Source organism: Vombatus ursinus, unplaced genomic scaffold (genome assembly GCF_900497805.2).
Source record: "Vombatus ursinus unplaced genomic scaffold, bare-nosed wombat genome assembly UNPS02014794.1, whole genome shotgun sequence".
Lineage (NCBI taxonomy): Eukaryota > Metazoa > Chordata > Mammalia > Diprotodontia > Vombatidae > Vombatus > Vombatus ursinus.
Genome location: NW_020954572.1, coordinates 18680063 through 18703786, shown reverse-complemented (window position 1 = coordinate 18703786; position 23724 = coordinate 18680063). Strand labels below are relative to the sequence as shown.

Sequence of the window (23724 nt, the reverse complement as noted above, 5' to 3'; positions counted from 1 at the left end):
TGTCTATATACAACTCTCCAACCCTTCTTATATAAGTATTGCCAATTTAACATTCGGTGTGCTGAGATTCCTTCTGGCCAAAATACTCCCCACAAAACTTTGCCATGAACACTAGGGCAAGGGAAAAAAGAATGTGCATTCATTATGCACCTATGATATGCCAGGCACTATGCTATATGTTCTTTACAAATATGTCATTTGATCCTTGCAAGTTAGGTGCTGTTATAATGCCCATTTTATTGTTGAGGAAAATGAGGCAGACAGAGGTTAAGTGACTTGCCCAGGGTCACATAGCTAGTAAATGTCTTAGGTAGGATTTGAACTCGGGTCTTTTGATTGTAGGCACAACACTCTATCCATTAATTCTGTTTAATTCTCTCTAAATTGCTTCCTTATCGAGCTCAGTAGCACTACCACTGAAAAGCAGTTGCTATATGTTCAGAACCTTTTTTTCTAAGAGAAAAAAGATTAAGAAACATAATTTACTGATGTGTTTGAATTGAGAAATAATTACAAAAATTAAATTTTATTTGGAAATTTGTAGGATATGTTACATTGGGATAATAGTGGTTGTTTGTATGTTGTATTGTGCTAAAAACCTGCACCTATCTATGATGTATAATTATGTTTACTATTTTAAAATAATATCTTATTAATACCTTTTGTTTCTACATCCCTAAAATTCCTCAATATACTCTACCATGCAAGTCCAAAATATACCTCTCTTGTAACAAGGGAAGATAGTTAAGCAAAAAAAAAAACAAAACAAACCTAAACCCCAAATACAAAAACCCATACCCAGTGCAGTGACCCCATCTGACAATGTATACAAATTTTCCATTTCCATTCTTCCTTTGTAGTTCCCTGCCTCTCTGAAGAGGGGGGTATGTTTCATTATCTCTTCTCTGGCACTATTATTGGCTTTTCAATTACTCAGAGTTTGGCTTCCTTTTAGAAGCACTGTTATTATTAAAGAAGTTACACATCTATAAAGAAAGTATTTAAAGATAAATATACTCCAGGGAGGAAAGCATTCACCACAGATAGAGAATTACTGGTTCTTTAGTTCCATTATACCTTCCCTTTTTCTATTTTCTCTTTATGGGGGATATTGAACCAGAAAGGGAGTTCTAGTGGCTCTTAGATAATAGGAGCCACTAGATATTTGAACCTTAAGGATAAATGCTAATGAAGGTTGCTGAAACAAACACCAAGCAACACATTAAGCTTATCCAGAAATATTATCCAGAAAGCAGAGGGGACTCTCTTCCTCCTCTAACTTACTTTCTATACTTCCTTTTTCTGTGCCTAAGCTCATTCACCACATAGGAGTGAAGAGAGAATAAAAGCATTTAGCTGTACAAATGTTACCCTAATGTGACCTGGGGGACTGAGAGACTGAAAAGCATTATAGCAAAATGGAAAATACAAGTCACAACACTATTTGGAGATAGGTGTGTATATATGGGAAATATATAAAGTAATTAATTTACATTTATAGTTGTTAAAGTATTATTTCCTTAAATGACAACATCAAAATGAGCCTAGAGGTTCTCAGCCTTGAGGTTATCCTTGAGTCTTCTCTCTTTCTTAATTCACATATCCAGTCAGTTGCTTTTCAGTTGTGACTGACTCTTTGTGACCCCATTTGGGGTTTTCTTGGCAAAGATACCAGAGTAGTTTGCCATTTCCTTCTCATCTCATTTTCCAGATGAGGAAACTGAGGCAAACAGGGTTAAGTGTCTTGCCCAGGGTCACACAGCTGGTACGCATCTGAGGGCAGATTTGAACTCCGGAAGATGAGTTCCTGACTCCATGCCTGGTGCCCTATGTTCACTGTACCACCTAGTTGCCCCAATCAGTTGCTAAATCTTACTTAATACATCCATCTATTTCTTTCTACTCATACAATCTCTACCTTTATTACCTCTTAGACTAGTGAAAGCAGTAGTTCCTTAATTATTCTTCCTGCCCCATCCCACCCCATCCCCTTCTCTTCCTTCTACAATCCAACTTCTACATATAGCTGTCATACTGATATTCATGAAACAGATTTGACTATGTCTTTCCTGCTTCCCTCCAGTTAAAAGTCTTCATTGGCTCCCTGTTGCCTGTAGGATAGAATACAAAATCTTCAACTGGCAAAAAACCTCTGCAATCTGACTCTCATTTCTTTTCCATCTTATTTCATATTACTCCCCTAAGCATTTTCTGTTCTGGTGAAATTAGCCTTCTAGGTATCCTCTATACCAGGGGTGGGGAACCTTCAGTCCTGAGGCCACACGTAGCCATCTAGGTCCTCAAGGGCAGAGCGGCCCTTTGACTAAATCCAAACTTCACAGAACAAATAAGTTTGGATTCAGTCAAAGGGCCACACTTGAGGTTGGTTTGGTTGCCTTGATGTGATTTCAGGTGATTCACAAAATGTATGGTGATGAAAATAAAATTTTGTTTGAAAGAATTTTCTAGTTCACAAAGAAAAGCACTGACCCTTAAATTTTATGTCACCAACCCTGAGAAGCAGGCAGGATTAGTAATACCCTTTTTTACTGATGAAGAAACTTGAACTCAGTAAGTTTTGATGGTGTGCAGAAGGTAATAATGCTCGTTGGTGGCAGAGCCAGGATTAAAGCACGATGTAGGCGGGTGCTCCATCCTCAATTAAAATTGTTGGAGATAAGACTGGTGTCACATATCGAGAATTAGCTTTGGGGTCATGAACTGTCTAGATTCCGCCCTTATCAGCGATTGGCCATATGCTGATAATTGTTCTCTGTTTCCTTTTCTAGATGCTGCTTTTTAATATACCTCTTTTGGTCTATCTGTGCTGGACCTTGTTGCTGCGGTGCCAGGGTTATGTCTTTACCTCTCATCTCAAGGGAAGATACCACAAGACTCTACCTGTCCATATCCTCATGCTGCTGTTCTACTTCTGCCAGATTGGTAGCTGTTATTTGCTCGGGAAGGCCTATGGCGCTGTGGCCGTTCTCTTCTCCCCCACATATACCTGGTTGGCGGTGTTTATCCCAATTCTTGTTCATTGGGCGTGGACCTTGAGCCCCAGGGAACTCAGAACGTTCACGGTGGAACTCAGAAGCCATCAGAACTCCCAGAAGCAATGACCGATGTGCAGCCGGCCAGAGCTTGGGCCCTCCGGCGAGGCCCTCCCAGGGAAGCTGCGCCCGAAGCCGATGAGAAGGCCGGTTGGCCCTGCTGCTTAGAGAAGAGCCTTGACCCGCTGGAGCTGGTGGGCTACATGCTGATTCTCTAAGAATGAACCTCCAAAAATTGCCCCTAATTAATGCTGTGATTGCTGATTATTCCCTCTTATTCCCCATGGAAGCAAAGGGATGAACAGAACTTTGTCGAATGAAAATGTCGCACCGTGAGGGCGCCCCCCGGACTGGAGGCCAGTTGGGAGGGTGGTGCAAGGCTCCGGACCCCGAGGCTAGCACCGGCCGACCTCTTCCGTCCGCGTCCTGCCTACCTGGGGCGCCCGCCCCTCCTGGGTTGTTGATGGTTTAATTGAATCTCAGGTTTTCTAGGGTCTCTGCCTCCAGAGGTGGGATTGTTCTAAACTAATCAAATAAATGGATAAACACTTGGCGGTCTTGGGCTGTATCTCGGTCTAGGGGCGGAGGCAAATGGGGAGGGAGAGCTAACATTGGTCACCGGGCGCCCCAGACACGCCCAGCGGTCTGGCCCCGCCCCCTCTCGTCGCGCTGGCTCCTCCGTCTATTGCCGGAAGCGGTCAGAGGACGCCGGAAGTCGGGGTCCGGCGCTTCCCTTCCGGAAGTTGAAGGCGTTCTAGTGGAGCGCTGGCCGAGTGGCCGCTCGTTTGTTGGGGGTCGACGCGATGGATCTCGGGGCGGCGGGACCCAGCCCGGAGGAGCCCGTGGCGCAGCTGCGGAGCCTCATCGGGGTGCTGCGCTCCTTGCTGCCGCGGGTGCGGGGTGAGGACCCGGGCCGGGGCGGCGGCGGGAGGGAGCCGGCGCTGGGGCCCCTTCTTTCCCTTCCTCTCTGACGGCCCGCCTCGTACCCCCGCAGATGGCGAGGCCCGGGAGACCACGGAGGTGTTCGATGCGCACAGATTTTGGGACAAGCTCGGTGAGTGAGTCTCACCTCCGGCGGGAGGGGGGACACGGAGTCCCCAGGTGTCCTAGGGGTGGAGCGTCTGCTGGGGGTGGGGGTGGGGGTGGGGGTGTCCGAGGGATGAGAAACGTGCCCGGACAGGGAAGGAGGGTGGGGTGCCTGTGCAGTTATCGACCGCAGCACAGCCCCAACATCTGCAGCCTTATCCGCGCCAGCTGCCGCCTTGCCCGCGCTGCCCCCACCCCATCGACCCTTTCCTTCCCCTAGGGCAGGGGGCCCAGGCGGTGTCCCAGGAAGCCACGAAGCTGAGCCTGGCCTTCGCAAGACCTCCCCTGCCTTCCCCAGAGGTGGGTTTGCGTTGGGTTGTTCTGGGGCTGCCCAGTCAGGCACCGCTTTTCTCCCTTTGGCGTCCAGTCCCTTCTTTCAGTTCTTTTCTCTAAAACCAAAGACAGCAGAATCTCAAGGTTTTTACAGAGCCGAGTACCAAATTCTGGGGTAAGGTTATCCACAAGTTTCACTGCCTTTGCCCTCCTTTTCATTTCCATATAAAAGTAAATCTACATATACAAACGTCAAAATACGATTTATTTCCTCTCCCCGTTTTCACCTCACTTGCAGTGATGAACTTGTCTATATGTACTTTTCATGCCAGCAGTAAGTTGAGATGGTGCATATGAAAGTACTTGAGTGTTTTGGATAAAAAGCAGACTACAAATACAAGGTGGTAGTAGTAGTTTTTTTCCCCAAAAAAATTTCCTATTCTTTTAAAAATTCTTTATGGTGTCCTGGTAAAATCCTAGGGACATCACGAAGAAACAATATAAGGTTTTATATAGATCGATATATCTATATATGTATAGATATATAATCCATGTGTATAAATGAATGTAGATTTTCATTACAGTGTTTTTCTTTAAGGCGGAAATTAAAAGTAGGATTTTGTTTATAGCCTGTTCTAATGCTACATCTACATATAGTTTACAGTATATATGTGTGGGGGTGTGTGCATGCACCTGTACTCTGATCATAATTTGTTTTGATATATAAACTTCCAGAAGTCTGGAACGTCTTTAACTTTAATTGCTTTACTTGTAGGAACTTACAAAAAACTTGATAATCCTGTTCTTGAAATCACAACATGTTAAGTACTTGGGGGAGGGGAGAAAGAATTAAGTGTTTTAGTCTGATTATTTTATTACTTAATATGGACTGAGTGCTAAAGTGAAAGAATAATAGTACTGAATTAAGTTTGTGCAGTATAGAATTAAGAGCTTAAGATTAATTAAGATCACTAAAGGCTCACTGAGGGAAAATAGACAGGAGGAGTATTAGATCCATTGTAGTTACCTTCAGGGTTAAGTTGGGATTCTCCAAAAATGTGCCATTCAGAATTTTGGTGTGTGAGATGCAGAGTAGGTCACCAGCATCCTGGAATAGAGTGTTAACTGTTTCTCTTCCATACAATAGATATTTTGTTGATTGGGGTATATTGGTGTCCAGTATCCAAACCCTAGATAGTGTATAGTGGGTGATGAGTAAATGCTTGATAGATAATGATGAAGTTGATGTGAACCTCTGCTCTTCTCTCGGGCAGTTGCTTTTCATCATGTCACTCTAATTTCTTCTTCATTTTGGAATGGAACTATGTTTTTTGTAGGACTGTAGGAAACTCTGTGAAAGTATCCAGAATGCTGTGTTGGCAGAGGTTTCCGCATACTACTGGCTTCCCAAAGACCAAGGTAACCTGCTTTACACACTCAGGTACTCAAGTATTCAAGATATAATTTTTAAATGAGTGAGTGAAAGCTCTAGCAAGATTCTTGTGCCAGATCTCTTTCGGGCAGAGAACACTACCACCTCTCTAGTCAGAGAAAACACCAAATTAATGGGGATTGATGAGCAGTAGGAAGGACAAGGCAGGTCATATGTGAAGCATAGGTACTCTCTACTACCTTTTAGTATATAGACTCAGGTAGAAGAAAATGATTTCTCCCTGAAAGACCTCTAGAATGCTTAAAGCTTGGCTTTGGTTGCAGGTATCACATTACGAAAAATGGTTCGAGATACTGTTGTGGATGTAGTGGAGGGAATGGCCCAGCTTGCGGAGGTGATTGTTAGAGCTCGACCTCAATGGTAATGACCTGGTTCTGGTTGTCACTTGGTGGGACTCATAGTGCCTGGGGAGGAAGAAAAACCCTGTGAGTCTCCTTTTGGGCATCAGGATGGGACAGGCAGGAAGGATCCTTTTTAGAAGATAGGGATTTGAGTTGTTGATACCCTCATTGTTTTCGCTCTTTAGCATAACACAAGAGTATCTCAGATCAACTGGCAGTATCTGGGAAACGTGTGACCAGGTGTCTCATCTACCAAAAGGTGAGTGAAGTAGTGGGAGGTGTGGTGTTGATTGTATTCAGCTGGATGAGAGACAGTTGATAATTTTCACATATCACTTCCAATTTTGTAGTGTTCCTAATGTAATGCAAATTTAACAAGCAACAGATTTTTAAAGAATAAGCCATCACTGCTAAAAGTTAGAAAAAGGAAATTTGGTGTTACTATCTTCTCAATTATCTCATTGCCCCAAAGTACCCTCACCCTTCTATTCAAATTCCATTAGGGAATTTTAATACTTACTGAGTCTTTGGGGGTACATATACTTAGTTTTACTCATAGACAGTGTCAGGAACACTGCCAAAATAGTCATTAGATAGAACCAGGTGTTTCTGACAGGACATTCTTGGCTAAAGTAAGTGATTTCTAAATAGGCCATGATTTAAGCACTTCAGTTTTTCTTGGGATGATTAAGGACTTACTTTATTCTGATACTGGAAAAGGGGTATATCAGTTGGAAAGAGTTTTACATTCAAACTCAGAAATCTTTTGTTAAATGCCTCCTGTGTACAAAGCCCCTCTGCTCAGTGCTGGGGGAAATATAAAGATTACATAAGTCAGGGTTCTTATACCTATTGAATTTATAGTTAAGTAGGAGAACTATGAGATATACATATAACATCTTCATATACCTAACACAAAGTAATATGACAAGCACATAAGAGGTACAAACAAAGTGAAGGGGGCTGGGAGATTGGGGAAAACTTCCCAGAGAATATGGCATTTGAGTTGTGCTTTAAAGAATGGACAGGAATTTATAAGCAAAGGAGGGCAGGGAGGGCATTCCCAGCATAATTGAACAATGAGAGAAAAAGAAGAGAAACAGGAAAGCATGGGGTATGAAAGGGGACAGACAGTGAGTAGTTCAATTTGGCTGGAGTAGAGAATAAGTGCAGATGAGTACTATAGAAGAAAATTGGAAAAGGAGGGTGGCACCAAATGGTAGAAGTCTTTAAATGCCAGATCAAAGAATTTGACATTTATCCAGTATTTATTAGTGAGCCACTGAAGATTTTTGAGCAGAAAATGACATGACCAGATTTAAGCATAAGAAAGATTATGCTAGCAGCAGTATGAAGGATAAAATAGAGGAGGAAGAGCTATTATTAGACTATTTCAGTCCAAGCAGATAGTAATAAGGGCCTGTACTAGAGTGATTAGCTGGGTGACTCACTAGATAGAGCACTGGGCCTGGAGTCAAGAAGATCTGAGTTCAGATCCAGCTTGAGACACTTAACTAGCTGTGTGACCTTAGGCAAATCACTTAACCTGTGTTTGCCTTAATCCACTGGAGAAGGAAATACAAACCACTCCTGTATCTTTGCCAAGATACAAAGAGTTGGACAGAACAGAGTTGGACGACTGGACAACTAGAGTGATTAAGGTAGGGATAGAGATTAAAGGAAAGATGTGAAATGTATACTAAGGTAAAATCCATGTTACTTGGTACCTGATAATCGAGAGAGGGAAGGGAGAGTCAAAGATAGCACTAAGCTTTCAAACATGGAACCCTGGGTGAATGGTGTTATCATTGACAAAATTAATGACACGGAAACATTTGTCCTCTCCTTAGCGCTGCTACAGGTGGAGAAGTTGTCATTGGTTCTCCTTAGTAAGATGGTGGAGAGTTTGTTGGGTTGTTCCTTTAATTTGGGTTTCTCTTACTCTGCTTATAGATAACAAAGCAGCAGCCCTTTTAATGCTGGCTTCGTATCTTCGAGTAGTGAAGGATGCACTTGAGGAAATGGAGCAGGTAAGAGGATCCAGCTCCTGCCAAGTCATTGGAATATAACCTCTTAGTTAATAGATGACTGGAAATCAAGTAACTTTAAAGGGAGGCTGTTTCCTAAACATTAACGGAATTCATCTTAATCCTGTTTTCACTCTGTTGCGCATGTTAGCCTGTGTTTCACTCTGTGCTTAATTGGTGACCTGATTCCCTTATCGCTAATTATAAAAACAGCCCAATAACGGTATAGTACTTGATGTTCATTATCTCGTTTGATCCTCACAATACTTTTTTAAAAAGGTAGATAGTATAACCATACCCATTTCACAGATCAAGAAACTGTGGCTCAGATTAAGTGATGTGCCTAGAGTCATCTAGCTAGTGAATAATAGAGCCAGGAATTGGATCTAGTACTTTTTCTTCTATTCCATTTATTAAAACTTACTGTGTGACTCTAACAATAGCATAATTGCTTAAATTTGTAAGTCTTACCAAAGTAGTCAGCAGTTTGAGAGTTTGGGGTTTTTTTGGTTTGTTTTGATAATAAGTAGAAGCTGAGCTTGGCTCTCAGTGGGTGGGCCTGAACCAAAGAGAATCAGATGCCTTTTCCCCTGAAAATTTAATATAGTTGAGTGTCCAAATTTAATATACTGTCTTCTAGGCACAGGGGGACAGTGAAGACCCTTACAGTGACATCTTAGAAGATGATGAATTGGGATCTCGGGGTAATAGGGACACATATTGGTCAGAAGAGGACCAGCAGCTCTTAGCCCCTTGTACAGGACTGATGAAAGCCTCTAAAGCTTGCCTCAAGAAAGTCAGGTCATCAGTGGAAACCCATGGGAAGGCAGTTGTCTCGGATCAGGTTGCTCAGCTAGATGACATTGTAGACATTTCCAATGAGATCAGCCCTAGGTAAGTCTTTAGCTGGAGATATTTGACCTTTTCAGCTTTCTTTATCCCCTCTGTACCCTCCCTTCCCCCCCCCCCCCACAGTCTTCCTAACACAAACTACACTCCAGCTAAATTCAGCTATTTGCTGGTCTCCAAACTTGCTCTATACTTTATCCCTTTGCTTTTGTTTATGCTGTTCCCGTTCCGTAGAATACTTCCCCACCCCCCAGGTTCTGTCTTCTTGGCCTACTCATATTTTTATTCTTCCATGAAACTTTCTCTGCGTCTCTTCTTCCCTCTTTTTGCCAAAACAAATCCTTTCCCTCCTCTGAACTCCCATAATACAGCATTTCCTAAAACTTCGAAGGAACCTTGCCATTCCATGTGATGTGATTCTATATGCTGTGAGGAAATCTTGATAGTTTTCCCTCTTGATAGTTTTTGTATATATCAGAAAAACACTTATTACATATGACAGTGTTTCAAAATAGGCTCAGTTTCCCTGTCTTTTGCTCAGAATTTCTCCAACCCCTTTTTAACCTGAGGGTATTCTGCCTCCTAGAACCAGCATTTATAAATTCCGTTAATACAATGATATCTTCATCATACTGCAACATCTACAATGTTTTTTCAGCATATTACATAAGTACTTCTTATCACCTGGCAATAACTTAAGGAAACAAAGAGTCTCCCAATGCTAAACTGATTTGAGAAATGTTGCTTTAGCACTAAGTTTAACTCTCCCTTTCCTCTTTCATATTTTAGATTATATTGTAGTTATTTGTATGTCCTGATCTCCCCAATAGGCATTGTGGCTTAATGGTTAGAATGCTTCATGATGGAATCGTGAAGAACTGAATCTATAGCTCTTCTCTGACACGTATTAGTTTTGTGGCCCTCTGCAAGTCACTTAATGTCTGTGCGTTTTGGACAGCTCCCCTTCTGCCACCATTTGCCCCATACTGTTGAAGTTACGGATCATTGGTCTTTACCCATCTTCTCTACCTGGCTGTAATAGATATTTATTGAATGAATGAATAAATGAATGCAGCTCAATTTGTGGAAACATTAGCACCCTGGCCTCCGCTTGGGGTGTCACCCTCCCATTACTGTAGTGGATCAAACACTTTAACTCTGAAATGTAAATGGAATTTTTACAGCTGCACAAATAAATTGCTGGCACATACTATATGTATAAAATATATATTTGTTGAGTTTAATTGCATCTTACTAGGAGCTCTGTCGGGATTCTCATGCCTGGAGCCTTGTATTTTTAGGGAACAGAGGCAGGAGATTTAGGAAAAAAAGCCTAAATGGCTAAGCCTGATTTATTCTTTACTGTAAATGCTTATGTTCACCAGTGTCCACTTGGGCCTGTGTCTTCAGTTTTGCTGTTAGTGACTCTTCTTGCTTTGTACTTCTAGTGTGGATGAGTTGGCTCTGAGCATGTATCCACCTTTGAATCGGATGGCTGTGCGACTAAATGTAAGTATTTATTCTGGATGAGCAACTACAGACTTGGCCAACATGCGTTCTAGTTCCCTGCAGGGTTTCTCAAAGGGGCAGTGTATGTGTTAATGACTATAGCAGATACCAGTAGCTCCTTCCCCCATAGACTTACAATTTGAAAATTAAAAAGAAAATTATGTAAACTAATTGAATGCAAGTTTTTTTTTCATAAACCCAGCTTGACCATTGACCAACTGTAAATAATATAAAAGATTTAGGGGTCTCCCTGCCGACAAACCAGGAATTATATGAACACAATTACAAAACACTTCACGTAAATAAAGTCAGATCTAAACAACTGAAAAAATATCAATTGCTTGTGGGTAGGCCAAGCCAATATAATAAAAATGACAATTGTGCCTAAACTGATTTACTTATTCAGTGCCACCAATCAAACTACCAAAAAATTATTTGATAGAGCTAGAAAAAATACTTTATTTCTCTTCAGAATACTTATTTGTCTAGCCAAATAAAAAATTGCAAGTGCTGAATTATTTTTAAAATTTCATTTAATTTTAAAGATCTTTGTACTTTCTTACTTACCCCTTAATATACTTCTAAATCTTTGGTAACTTTAAAATGTACAGAATTTGTTATACAGGTTTATGTCATGTTACTTTGATGTTGGTATGTGCATTGATTGAAAAAATTCTGTGCATTGATGGAAAAGTGAGAGGGAATACCAGTCACCTCACCTGACAGCTGTGTGTGTATTCCAGGCTGTCTAGAATGGGGGACTTGAGATGAGGCAGGACGGACCCTTTGTGACTTGGCTTACTGCTGTATCTCTCCCTTCGCTCTGCTTTCCTTTTCTACTGACCGAAGGAATTATTTCTCTGCTTTTAATTTATAGGCTGCGAAACTTGCATCTGTGTTGAAAAAGGTTCTTGAAATCACAAAGTAAGTCTGAAGTTCCCAGATCCTTTTAGAATATGCAGGAGTTATCCTCTTTCAGACATCATATCTTTAATTTCTGTGGGCAGATAATGGTAGATGTGGACTGCACATGAAAACTGTCCAATTGTGAGTCTCTTTGATTCTCTGCTTCCCCAGGAAGTGTTTTACGAAAGGTTATTTGAGGATGGGCTGTCCCTTGAAACTATCAAGAATTCAATTTCTTTGTCCCCCCACACTTTTCAGGGCAAGTCATGTGTGTCCCCATGAAGAAGAAAACCGGATCCAGTTTCTGTCAAGTGCCATTGATCACAACATGAACAAAATCAAAAACCTTACCCAGGGTGAACTTTGAGCCTTCTTCCTCTTCCTCTCCTGGTGCCGTAGCCAGGCTCTGATGTCAACTGTTAGGATGGAGCCAGTAAGCTTCCTGGGTCAGGAGAGCTGTAGATTGCACTTAAGAAGACTGTGTCCAAAGGCCGTCAGCTACCCAAGACTCTTAAATGTGTGCAAACCATGTGAGCTCGATGCTTTTTATGGGCAGAAGCAAAAGATGATTATATGACCTTCTGTTTATGTTACTCAGATTCCTGGAGAGCTTTGTCCTGTATATTCTTTATTTACAATAAAATATCTTTTTTTTTTTCTGGAGATGATGCCAGGTCTGTAATGGCAATTCTTCTATGAGTCTATTAGTCATTGAGTATTAAGTGCCTGCTGTGGGCCCAGCACTGTTCTAGGTGCTGAGGATACAGATACGAAAATATAAAAGCAGTCTCCGCTTCCAAGGAGTTCATGTTTGTCCTCCACATCTTGCCACATATAAAATCAGAGTGTGCTCCTGGCATCTTTACCCAAATCACTGCGATTGCTTTGTTGCATTGAGCTCACTTGCTTTGGTTTTATTATCAGTAAAAGCAGAGCCACTGTTCACTATGACTAGCACTGCACTATAACTAGGACTTCATATGTGTATACTTCATTTGCTAATGCGGGTGGTGACCCTTCTGTGCTTTGATATAGATGGTTTCAGAAGTTACTGTACTGTACCTACCACCACACCTTCCTTCCCTACTCCCTCTTCCCTACCCCCAAAAAAGAAAAGAAAAAAAATGCACATGGTGACCTGTTTTAGTTTTCTAAACTTGGCACAGCTGGACTTTGGATTTCAGACCCAGAGTCATTTCCTGAGCCAGGACATGAAGCCTTTCCTGCTTTGTATAGGACCTCTCTGTTAGAGCTTGTGCTCTCCTGGCCACCCTTGTAGAGAACCAGTGGACTTCTCCCTACTGCGAAGCTTCTGGGCAGAACTTCACATAACAAGGGATGGTTAAGGTTCCTCTGTTAAAATGGAACTTTGCTGTGTCAAAGTTGACAGCTGGCCGGAGCTCGAGATTCTTTGTTGAACAGAGATTTCATGAAGTGCTTTTGTCTGTATCCCTTTATGTCCCTGAGACCAAAAGTGAGTCACTCGACCCAATCTGAGCCAGTTGCCTTAAAAAATGGGGGTGACTATAATTGGCACTGCCTGCCTTGCAGGGCTTGTATGAACAGAGTGAAAGAATGTATACAATGCACTTTGTGAACTTGAAAGCAGAATTGTAAACTATTAGTTCTACAAACTACTCTAATAGTATATGCGCTCCATAAGAGTGTAAGCTGAATATTTATAAATGAAGTGCTTTGGAATGCAGTGGAGGGCCACGGAAGCCTCTGTATGTACGTTTTCATCTTCATAATATTGAATTTTCTTAGAATGATGTAAATATTGAATGATATTTCAGTAGCATTTTTTCATGTGTTGGAAAGGCTCTCCTCACAGCCCCACCCCTAGTCTCTTTCATCCTGTAAACCAATTTCTGCTATTTTAACTTGTTAACCGAAACCCAGGGAGCTGTTTAAATAAGAAACATTGACAGGTGTGCATTATACACAGGATGTCCCAAAAGTCTTGTTGTTTTAAGTTATTAAAGCTCAATGTTTGTGTACAATTTCTTGTTTTATTTTTAAAAATACACAAGGCAATTTAGTAGTCTTAAGTTTAGGTAAGGGTTGTTCAGTTGTTTTAGTCATGTCCAACTCTTAGTGACCTCATTTGGACTTTTCTTGGTAGAGATACTTGAGTGGTTTGCTATTTTCTTCTCTAACGCCTTTTTACAGATGAGGAAACTGAGGCAAGCTGGGTTATGTGACTTGCCTAGGGTCACAGCTAGTAAGTGTCTGAGGCCAGATTTGAACTTGGGTCTTGACTCCAGGCCCAGCACTCTCCACTGCATCACCTAGCTGTCTTTAGGTAAGTGTGGTCGTCTTTGAAAATGAAGTATGAACAAAAAGGATAAAAGTTCAGAAAGGAAATAAAGATACAGTGTCAGAATGCTGAACTAAGGTAAGGAACCACGTCCTTTATGGCTTTATATGGTCCATTTACTATGTATTTGGTGATTTCTACTTCTCTTAGTTCTATATGCCAGACTTCAGCTGTGGGACCCAATCTGACCCTGGGAAGTCGATGTCCCTGAGCTTGTTTCCTCATCTGTAAAATGAAGATAAAAGCACCAACCACTTCATAGACTTCTTGCTAGGCACAAATAAGATAGTGTGTATAAAGCACTTTTAAAATAGGGCAGTATAAATGTTATCTATTATATTACATTGTGTACAATTTATATCTATTGTTTATGGTACTGGTAAGGGACGACATTGACACATGGTTAAATTGTCGCCAAATCTCATTTTGGGGAAGAAGTTTAAAATATTCCCAGAGGTGTATTTGTTTTGCCAAATGTGTAAAATTGACAGAATTAAATCTCTTCTCCAATCCCCTCTTCTCCCCTCCTTTCTCCTCCCCTCCCCTCCCCTCCTCTCTCCTCTCCTGTCAGAGTTGTGAAGATAAATGAGATGATATTAATAAAATGTTTAGCACAGTGCCTGGCACACAGTAGGCACAACCTGGCATACAACAAGGTGCAATATAAATGCTAGCTGTCATTGTTTTTTTATTATTCATTCTGAAAGCTGTAAAGCATCGTGTTTAAAAAAAAAAGGTATCATCCTTATATAGTAAGACACCGAATTTCCAAGGCTGTCATAGTCCAGCGTGGTAGGAGTCCCCTTCCTACTTATTCATACCTTTTGGGTCTATTGTATTCATACTAGAGGCTTAGAAATGATTTGAGCCGAGACAAGCACCTTCCTTCCCACCCTGAAATGACGTTAGCACATTAGAGAATCTGGTATGTTACACTTCAGTTTTGCAAGGTGTGTGCCTTTCTTGTGTTTGTGGGTGTGTCATTTCACAACCAGAGACAGAGCTACAGGTGGGAAGGTGCATCTGGCCAGCCTAAGCTGGGGATAGAGGCATCACCACATTAATATTCTTGTAGCCTATTAGGTTCTGGAACATGTTGCAATCCACTTCCACGGTGAGTCTTTGGAGCCCTACATGGGTTGGAGTGAACTGGATCTGGCAGTAGAGGGAATTTCCAGGCCGGACGGAACCTAATCTGAAATTTACAACAACAACAAATAAGCAAAAAGTAGGTTGCTATGTTTTAGTTCTGTTTTTCTTAGGAGCTGTGGAAAAACTTAGGAGTCAGGAAGACCTGAGTTCAAATCCAACCTCAGACACTTTCTAGCTCTAGGCAAGTCACTTAATTTCCATCTGCCTCAGTTTCCTCACCTGCAAAATGGGGATAATAATAGCACCTACCTCTCAGGGTTATGAGGCTCAGATGAGATATTTGTAATGCTTAGCAGAGTTTCTGTCACATAATAGGTGCTTAATAAATGCTTGTTCCCATTCACCTTCCTTAGTCCTTCTTGTTGGTTAATCTAACCTGGGGGGATCTCTCTCTCTCTCTCTCTCTCTCTCTCTCTCTCTCTCTCTCACTCTCTCCCCCTCGCCATGTGTATATATATATACACACACGCACATATATATGTATGTATATGTGTATTTGTATGTACATATATAATATGTGTATGTGTAATATGTGTGTATGTAATATGCCTATGTATATGTACACACATGTTTATAGATAGATGGATGGATGGATGATACAGTGGCAGGAGCTCTGGGCTAGCAGCCTCCTAAGATCTCAGAGTTCTTATTTCTGTTCTGTCAGGGGCACGTGCCTGTGGACTAATCACAATCTGTTCGGGCCTCAGCTTCCTCATCTTTAAAATAAAGAGGTAGGGCTCAATGGCTTCTGGGGTCCCTTCCAGCTCTTGTGAGATTCAGACTAGACTCAGCAGTGAAATTATATGATACCTAATTTCTTACCACTAAGGCCAGAGTTGATTGTACGGGAGATAAGATGACTTGTGTTATTGGTATACTGGAGCCTTCCTGGGCCACAGAACCAGAAGAGAAGGACATAGTCATCTAAGCCACTGATCCCTACTTAAGCTCTCTTGTACTACACCTCATTGTGGTTCTAGAGTGGTGAGACTCCTCCACCAGCAGCTGCAGATTAAAATAACAATAACTAGCATTTCTATAACTCCTTAAGGTTGCTAAAATGCTTTTACATATATTACATTTTTTGATCCTTACAACAACCCTGTGAAGGGAGGGGCTGTTATCACCCCCATTTTTTTTTGAGGAGGAAACTGAAGCTCAGAGCGGTTAAGAGACTTGTACAGGATCACATAGCCAGCAAGCATAGGAGACAGGATTCAAACTCAGGTCTTCCTGACTCCAAGCCCAGTCTCCTATTCATCATGTCACCCTACCTGGTTGTGTGACCTGTGGCAAGTCACCTAATTTCTCCTCACTTTTTTCATTTGAAAAATAAGTATAGGGATGACTAAGTGGCACAGTGGGTAGAGCACCATCCCTGGAGTAAGGAGGATCTGAATTCAAATTTGGCCTCAGACACTTACTAGCAGTGTGACCCTAAGCAAGTCACTTAACCCTAACTGCCTCAAAATTTAAAAAAAAAAGAAAGAAAAATGAATATAAATAATAGCTCCTACCTCATAAGGTTGTTATGGGATAGAGACAGGGATTGGTACTGTGATTTCATTGGGGCAGGAAACTTAGGGATGAGAAACTTCCTCTCTCAATAAAAGTTGGTACTTTATCTGTAACTTGTAATCTTAAATTTGCCTATAATTGCTATGTTTAGGGAGTATGCTCAGGCACTGTGACCTCAGGATATTTGAGTTGGAAATGCCTCCTCCTTTTGCAATGCCTATGTCCTGGGATCTGCAGTTTTCCTATGAGGGATATCCAAAAAATAAGTGACCTGGGAGGTCATGAAAAACCATTTTGAATGTTTGCATTCTCTAAAAAGGGAACCTTCAGCACCCTGTTGTTGGGTTGTTTCAGTCATGTCTGACTGTTCATGATCCCATTTGGGGTTTTCTTGGCAAAGATATGGAGTGGTTTGCCATTTCCTTCTCCAGCTCATTTGGCAGATGAGGAAACTGAGGCAAACAGTTTTATGTGACTTGCCCAAGGTCACACAGCTAGTAAGTATTCTAAGGCCACATTTGAACTCGGGAAGATGTCCTCCTGACTCCAGGCCTGGCACTCTGGGTGCTATGGCACCACCTAGCTGCTTCTTAGTACCAGTCCTAGCCTTCTTCATAGATGAGACAAGGGCTAGGTGGGTGTTAGATGTTGAGGCCATGGCTTTATATCAGCCTGACCCTGGCTTCAGAGACATTAGGTGGTTGTAAGGAGCATGCTATGATGGATGAAAGGCTAGAATTGGGTCAAGAAGATGTAAGTTCAAGTACTATCTTTTGATACATCATCTTTTTGACCCTGAGCAAGTTACTTAATTTATATGAGCCTTAGTTTCTTCAACAACAAAATGGGTATAATTAATAACTCCTACCTCATAGGGTTGTTATGGGATAGGGAGATTGACTAGAATTATGATTCTGTTGATATAAGGAATTCTTGGATGAGAAAACTCTATTTCTGTAGGGTGCCAGCTTCTCTACAACTTATAGAGAGTTGCCTAGACTAGGACACTGAGGGGTTAAGTGACATGCCAAGTATGTCAGAGATAGTCATTGAACCCAGATCTTCCTGACTAACAGGGCCATCTCCAGTCATCCTGATGTAAATCTTGCCACTGGACCCAGATAATTCTGGAGGAGAAAGTGAGGCTGGTGACTTTGCACAGCCCTGCCTCACTTAAATCCAATTCACTTGCATGTCATGGCATCACCCTGCTGTCATGGTCCTCTTCGAGAACAAAGGACAAACAAACAACAAACCAATCCTGGCTCTAAGGCTATCTGTCTATTCACTATGGCTTAAGACCTCTACAGGGAGTGGTGGGAAGGCTCAAATGAGACAGAAACGTAAATCGCCTTACCTAGCCTTAAAATGATCTATAGAGGTTATTATTTGTTTTGGGTTCAGATCTATGATTTCATTTCCTTATTTGTTATTTGGTTTTGGTTCAGATCTATGATTTCATTTTCTTAGCAGAAAACTCTCTCTACTGACAGAAATCAATACCTCTGAAATTTAGAGTTGCTTGGGGCATTGAATGGTTAAGTGCTTTGACCACTGTCACATGGTCGGTTTACATCAGAGGTCAGGTTTTAAACCCAGGTCCTTCTGACACCGAGGCCAACTCTCTGTCCAGTACCCCTATCTTAGGTCTTGCAATTTTAGTTTAAAAAATTCTACAATGTCATGTTCACTTGCTGACACCAAAATTCTGTTCTCATAGAGCAATGATATCCTGTGATTCTTTGTGATTCTTACAACTGGGAACAATTTGGATGTCAAAGCACTGGCCCCAACTCCCTCACCACACCATGCCCTGGATAACTCTCCTGCAATGGGAAAGATGGCAGAGTCAGGGTGCTGTCAAGATTGCCTCATCTAAGTCCAAAGTATATCCATTCTCAATCCCTGGAGATGTGGTAGATCATATCTGTGACTTTGAACGTCAAGTTTACTTTCCAATAGAAGAGTAAGTGAAAGGCCCAGCATGTTGATATGGGCCTATGATCCCAGCTACTGAGAAGGTTAAGACTGGAGATCTCTGGAGCTCCAGATTTCTGAGCTGCAGTAGGGTATACCAATTTGGTGTCTGCACTAAGTTCAGCATTAATATGGTAATCCCCCAGAAGTGTGTGGGTTGCCTAAGGAGAGGTGAATCTGCCTCGGGTTGAAATGGAGTAGGTCAAAATTCCCATGTCGGATCAGTGGTATAGCCCTTGCACTTCCAACTTGGGTGAGATAGGGAGATGCAACCTTTAAACATACAAAAAAGCAAATAGATAAACAAATGAATGAACAAACAAATGAATGAACAAATAAATAACTGAAGACATTTGGGCTATGTTCTCATGAGTCGTAACTATTGGTCACCAGCCCTAAATCTGATTTGATTGTTTCTGACTAGCAAGAAGAAAGGGCCTGTCATTCTGTTAGCAGCCTTTTACCTATAGCACCTTTCTCTGTAAATGAGTCCTCTTCCAAATGCTGTGATCACACAATCTTCCATGGGAGAATCCAACTTATTCTGAACATAGATGGAGGCTGTGACTGGTTCATGCAGGCTTACCATCTCTGGCACCTGTGGGGAGAAATGGAACCCATCATACCTACAAAGGGCTGGCTTGGAATGTACCAAGGACATGTTTATCATGGCAGTGACTATAAGTAAAGAACTAGAGGGAATGAAAGTTACTCCTTCCCTACATCAACACAATACTCCCAGCCTCCACATACCCTCCTGGCTTCAGCCATGGTCACAATCTGAACCCTAATACCAGCCTTAGCTCAAGGCCACAGGCTACACAAAGAGAAAAGAAATCAGCACAAGGCCAGCATCTGTTGTCTGTAATTGAAGAAAACCTTCAGTCATGATGAAACATGCTTCCTCCCCACCCTGCTATTCACCTCCAGACAGAAAACCAATGGACAATGCAGATTGAAGCTTATTCCCTTCTTTCCTTCCTCCTTCCTTTCTTTTTCTTTCTTTCTTTCTCTCCTTCCCTTCCTCCCCCTTCCTTCCTCCCTCCCTCTCTTCCTTCCTTTCTCTTTTCTCCCCTTCCTTTCTTCCTCCCTTCTTTCCTGTCTTTCTCTTCCTTTCTTTTTTCTTTCTTTCTCTCTCTTTCCCTCCCTCCATTCCCTTTGTTCCTTCCTTCCTTTCTTCCTAAGTAATGAGGGAATTTATTTTGCGTGACTGCACATATTTGTAATTGGCTTTGGTTTTCTTCCTTTCTCTATGGCTAGGGGAGGGAGAAGAAGGAGGGAGAGAATTTGGACCTGAAAATAAAATAAAATTGAAAAAGTAAAGAAAAAAACAAAAAGAAAATCTTCACAATTGAGGAAGATAGAAGTTTAGGTTTTACATGGTAAGATGGAAGGCTCTCTGGGAGACAGAATAAATATCTCTTGAATACAGAAGGAAAACCTCCTGCTTGTACACAGGGTCTCCTACCTAACCATTACAGTAAAATTGTCACTCAGCTTACTCTGTGGCGCTCTCTGCTCATTCTGCTTTTCCCTGAAAGGGCCAGATGCCATTTCTTGAAGCAAGGCTATGATCTGATGGGAGAGAATAATTCAGGAAAGTAATTCAGGTCAATAATTCGGGTAAGGAGCAACCCCTAACCTCAATGGTGAGCTGTGGTTTACAGATGGCAATGTCCTGTTGAGCAAAGTAGCTAATCTCAGGATCTGTGTGGGTTGCCACAGCTGTCAATCTCAGGATGCTGTTCTCCGGAGGGCTTTGCATGAACTGGGAAGAGGACAAGCTGGTACTGATGGTTCTAACTGAAACACAAGAGGAGTAGAGATCAAGGGAAGAGAGTGAGAGGTTGGAGAAGACCCTTTAAAACAAGACACACAGTCACAGGATGGTTAAACTGCCGTTACCCTAACAAAATCATTGAAGTGGGCTTCCATAGCTTGAGTAGGACTGAATGTGGTGATCCTTTGGGGGAAACTGAAGGCATGCTTAAGTTTACTTTATGGAAGAAATCTGCTAAACAGGTGAAGAAAAGGGCAACTTGAACTAGGTCTCATTGACCTGCCAAAACTTTCTTTGAGGCTATTTCTCCTTTTGCAAGGGAAGACAGAGGGCTCTGTGCTTGGGTGGTATGGAAATGGATTTTACCTTCATTCTCTTGAATTGTAAGTGATAACTTCTTTTTATAGAGCTGAGCCTTGGTGACTCCGTTGTAGTCCATGGCCTGGATCCCTATCACCAACTCCACAGCCCTCTCCTCACTAGTGTAGTTAAAGAATTTCACAGCTAACTCAAAATTGCCATCCAAAGGCAGGCAGCTGGATGAATCCAAGAGCATGTACAGAGGACCCGATGTCTCTGGGCTGAGGGAGAGCCCATTGATCTTCCCAGCTTCAGCTCTCTCTTTCCAGACTTTCTCCAATAGTTCTCTTTTTTGTGGAGATCCTGAAGGATGAAAGATATAGAAAACTCACCTCTCAACCTTTAGAGGTTAGATCAAGGGCTCTTAATCTTTTGTGTGTGTGTGCCATAGCTGACCTTTGGCAGCCTGGTGAAGGCTATGGGCCAGTTCTCAGAATAATGTTTTTAGATGCATAAAATGAAACACACAGGATTACAAAAAAAAAGCAATTATATTGAAATGCAATTGTCAAAATATTTTTTTCCTTCCAAGTTTGTGGACCCTTACAAATCTGCTAATGCAGTTCTTGGAAGTTCATGGACCCCAGGTTAAGAACCACTGGATTAGATGTTCTCAAAGGTCCTTTATGACTCCAGATAGAGATGTGGTTGATCTTAAGTAAAAGATCTGAATTAAGATGTATTGTGGTTTTAAATCTGCTCAAACTCCAGGGTTACAAAAGCTCTTCAGGGTACTAGTGTTTGATATAATAAAGAGAAGCTACATTGAGGATTTAGAGCGTAGCTTTCTAAGTCAATGAGCGGCCTTTTTAATACCACAAATATCACAAAATTGCCCGTTTGAAGGAAATATCAGAGGTCATCTAGCCCAAACCTGAATGATGATTCCCCTTACGTTTCCAACAAGTGGTCATCTACTTAAAGCCTTTGCTTGAAGACTTCTCAAAGTGACAATTCTCTGCTTTTTGAGAGAGAATAAATATCTCTTGAATACAGAAGGAAAAACTCCTGTTTGTACACAGGGTCTCCTATCTAACCATTACAGTAAAATTGTCACTCAGCTTACTCTGTGGCGCTCTCTGCTCATTCTGTTTTTCCCTGAAAGGGCCAGATGCCATTTCTTGTAGCAAGGCTATGATTTGATTCTACATTGGGATAGCTAGAATTATTAGGAAGCTTTTTCTTGTGTTGGGCTGAAATCTACCTCCCTATAGTTTCTACCCATGGTTCCTAGTTTTTCCATAGAGTGTTCTCTAGGATTCGGCACACCTTCATAGGACACCAACATGGTTACCATGAAGGTGCCTAGTATAAGAGTTCACCACGTGATTACGGGCAAATCATTTCAGTTTCCTTATCAGATGTGGAAACTTTTATTTTCCCCTAACATCTAATACAGTGCCCTACATTCAGTAGGCGCTTAATAAATGCTCATTGAATTTAATTGCTTTACAATTTGGAAACTTTGAGGTCCCTTCCAGCTCTAGTTTCTATGATCCTATGGAATCTATGAACATTGAACTAGGAATGAAGGCCATATTCCAGTCCCCTCTGTCACTTACTAGCTCTATGATCTTAGGCAAATCTTTACATCTCAATCTTCTCATCTGTAAAAATGAGAATGTTACCTTTCCTTGATGTATGTGCAGATATGTATGTGCATAAACATGTAATACACATATACATATATATGTGTGTCTCTCTGTGTGTGCTGTTTCCTCCAATAGAATGTAAACTTCCTGAAGGTAGGGTTATTTAATTTTCTTCTTTGTACCTCTAGTACTTAGCACACTGCCTGGCACATCGTGGGCACTTAATAAATTTCTGCTGATTGGTTGATTGATTGGTTGATTCTGCCAACAAAAGTCCTTACATATATGGTTGCTGTGAGGGCCAAATGTGAAAGCATTCTGAAAACTACAAAAATCTATACAAAAGTCAGGTAGTACTATTAGTTGAAGAAACAATGAATTAGGTGATGATTGAATTGAATAAAATATTATCATTATTATTATTATTATTATTACTACCATCACTGGAAAGGAACAAAGAATTGACCTCTGGATATACTATGGAGTTAGGTATTCATATTTAAAGCATGTTTCTCAGGACAAGAGAGAAAGTTGTGGTTTCATTGCTTCCAAAAACCATCTCCACTTTTATTGTCATTGTTCAGTTGTTTCAGTCATATCCGACTTTTTATTTGACCCCATTTAGGGTTTTCTTGGCAGAGATACTAGAGTGGTTTGCTATTTCCTTTTCCAGCTTATTTTACAGTTGAGGAATTTGAGGCAAACAGAGTTAAGTGACTTGCCCAGGGTCACACGGCTAGGAAGTCTCTGAGGCTGGATTTGAACTTAGGTCTTCCTGACTCCAGGCCCAGCTGTCTATCCACTGCTCCACTGCACTAGTCATTTAGTTTATAACTGCCTTTCATCCTATTCTTATCTGATCAGATTAAATGAGACGATATATGTAAAGTGCTTTGCAAACCTTAAAGCACTATGTAATTATTATTGTTATTGTTATTATTATTCCCTATAAAGATTTCCTCTAACCATTTCCCCTCAAGCACTGTGTTGGGTGTCAGGAGAGTCATGGTGCTGCCCTGCCGGGCTTCGTACCTTCATGGCATTTGTAGTTTTGGGTGATGTCTTCACAACGATCCCCTCCAACCCCCTTGGTGCTGATGTTGTTGCCCACGTACTTGGGGCTGGCATCAGCTCGAACCACCGTCCCATTCCTGCCCTTCATCCAGACTGCACAGGAAGCATTGAGTGAGGCAAAAAGGGCTGGCACCACAGGGCTCAGCTCCAGAGCCCCTTCCTTGATTGCCCTAACTGGAACTAGATCACAGGTCACCAAGACTGAAAGAGAGAAACCGGTCAGGTTAGACTAGAGAAAACTTCTGGTCACCCCTGAAGGAGAGGAGGAGCTGCCCCAAAGCAAGAGAAGTCTCCTTGACTTTCCCCACACCCTATGCCTTTCAATCCTCCTTCCCCTCCCTCCTTCCTTAGTTTCTGGCCATCGTTCTTACTCTCCCGGGATCAGGGTGAGAAGTGGGGATAGAGTTTCTGAAACTGGGGTTCTTAGGGAAGTTCTAAGGGCATTATAACCCTT

The 23724-nt window shown here is 41.7% G+C and overlaps 3 protein-coding genes across 8 annotated transcripts in view; 2 read left to right on the top strand and 1 right to left on the bottom strand.

Annotated features, from left to right (window-relative positions):
* The window catches only part of TMEM62 (transmembrane protein 62), a 49730-nt gene extending 46126 nt beyond the window's left edge, over nucleotides 1–3604 (top strand). For all 3 annotated transcript variants that reach the window (XM_027870172.1, XM_027870171.1, XM_027870173.1), the window contains one exon: nucleotides 2790–3604. In XM_027870172.1, the coding sequence (XP_027725973.1) occupies nucleotides 2790–3122 (333 nt within the window). In that variant the 3' untranslated portion in view covers nucleotides 3123–3604. The remainder of the gene's footprint in view (nucleotides 1–2789) is intronic.
* Nucleotides 3605–3792: 188 nt separating this feature from the next.
* Nucleotides 3793–13500, top strand: CCNDBP1 (cyclin D1 binding protein 1). The gene is made up of 11 exons (XM_027870113.1): nucleotides 3793–3953; nucleotides 4048–4107; nucleotides 4360–4439; nucleotides 5750–5831; nucleotides 6129–6225; nucleotides 6392–6465; nucleotides 8160–8236; nucleotides 8874–9127; nucleotides 10531–10591; nucleotides 11469–11515; nucleotides 11756–13500. The coding sequence occupies exons 1-11, from the start codon at nucleotides 3857–3859 to the stop codon at nucleotides 11862–11864; spliced, it is 1038 nt and encodes a 345-aa protein (XP_027725914.1). The 5' UTR covers nucleotides 3793–3856; the 3' UTR covers nucleotides 11865–13500.
* Nucleotides 13501–14497: 997 nt separating this feature from the next.
* EPB42 (erythrocyte membrane protein band 4.2) overlaps nucleotides 14498–23724 on the bottom strand; it is a 34979-nt gene continuing 25752 nt past the window's right edge. For 3 of the 4 annotated variants that reach the window (XM_027870041.1, XM_027870042.1, XM_027870039.1), the window contains 5 exons: nucleotides 23229–23471; nucleotides 20611–20907; nucleotides 20107–20267; nucleotides 18929–19062; nucleotides 14498–15012 (listed from right to left, as the gene is read on the bottom strand). In XM_027870041.1, coding sequence (XP_027725842.1) covers nucleotides 14850–15012; nucleotides 18929–19062; nucleotides 20107–20267; nucleotides 20611–20907; nucleotides 23229–23471 — 998 coding nt within the window. In that variant the 3' untranslated portion in view covers nucleotides 14498–14849. The remainder of the gene's footprint in view (nucleotides 15013–18928; nucleotides 19063–20106; nucleotides 20268–20610; nucleotides 20908–23228; nucleotides 23472–23724) is intronic. The other variant, XM_027870040.1, reaches the window with a different exon arrangement.

What these genes read in the sequence shown, in the direction of transcription:
- CCNDBP1 (XM_027870113.1), top strand. Translation starts at nt 3,857, where the DNA reads ATGGATCTCGGGGCGGCGGGACCCAGCCCGGAGGAGCCCGTGGCGCAG. An exon ending in CTGGCTTCCCAAAGACCAAG is followed by an intron (nt 5,832 to 6,128) that starts GTAACCTGCTTT and finishes CTTTGGTTGCAG; the next exon opens with GTATCACATTACGAAAAATG. An exon ending in GTTAGAGCTCGACCTCAATG is followed by an intron (nt 6,226 to 6,391) that starts GTAATGACCTGG and finishes TTCGCTCTTTAG; the next exon opens with CATAACACAAGAGTATCTCA.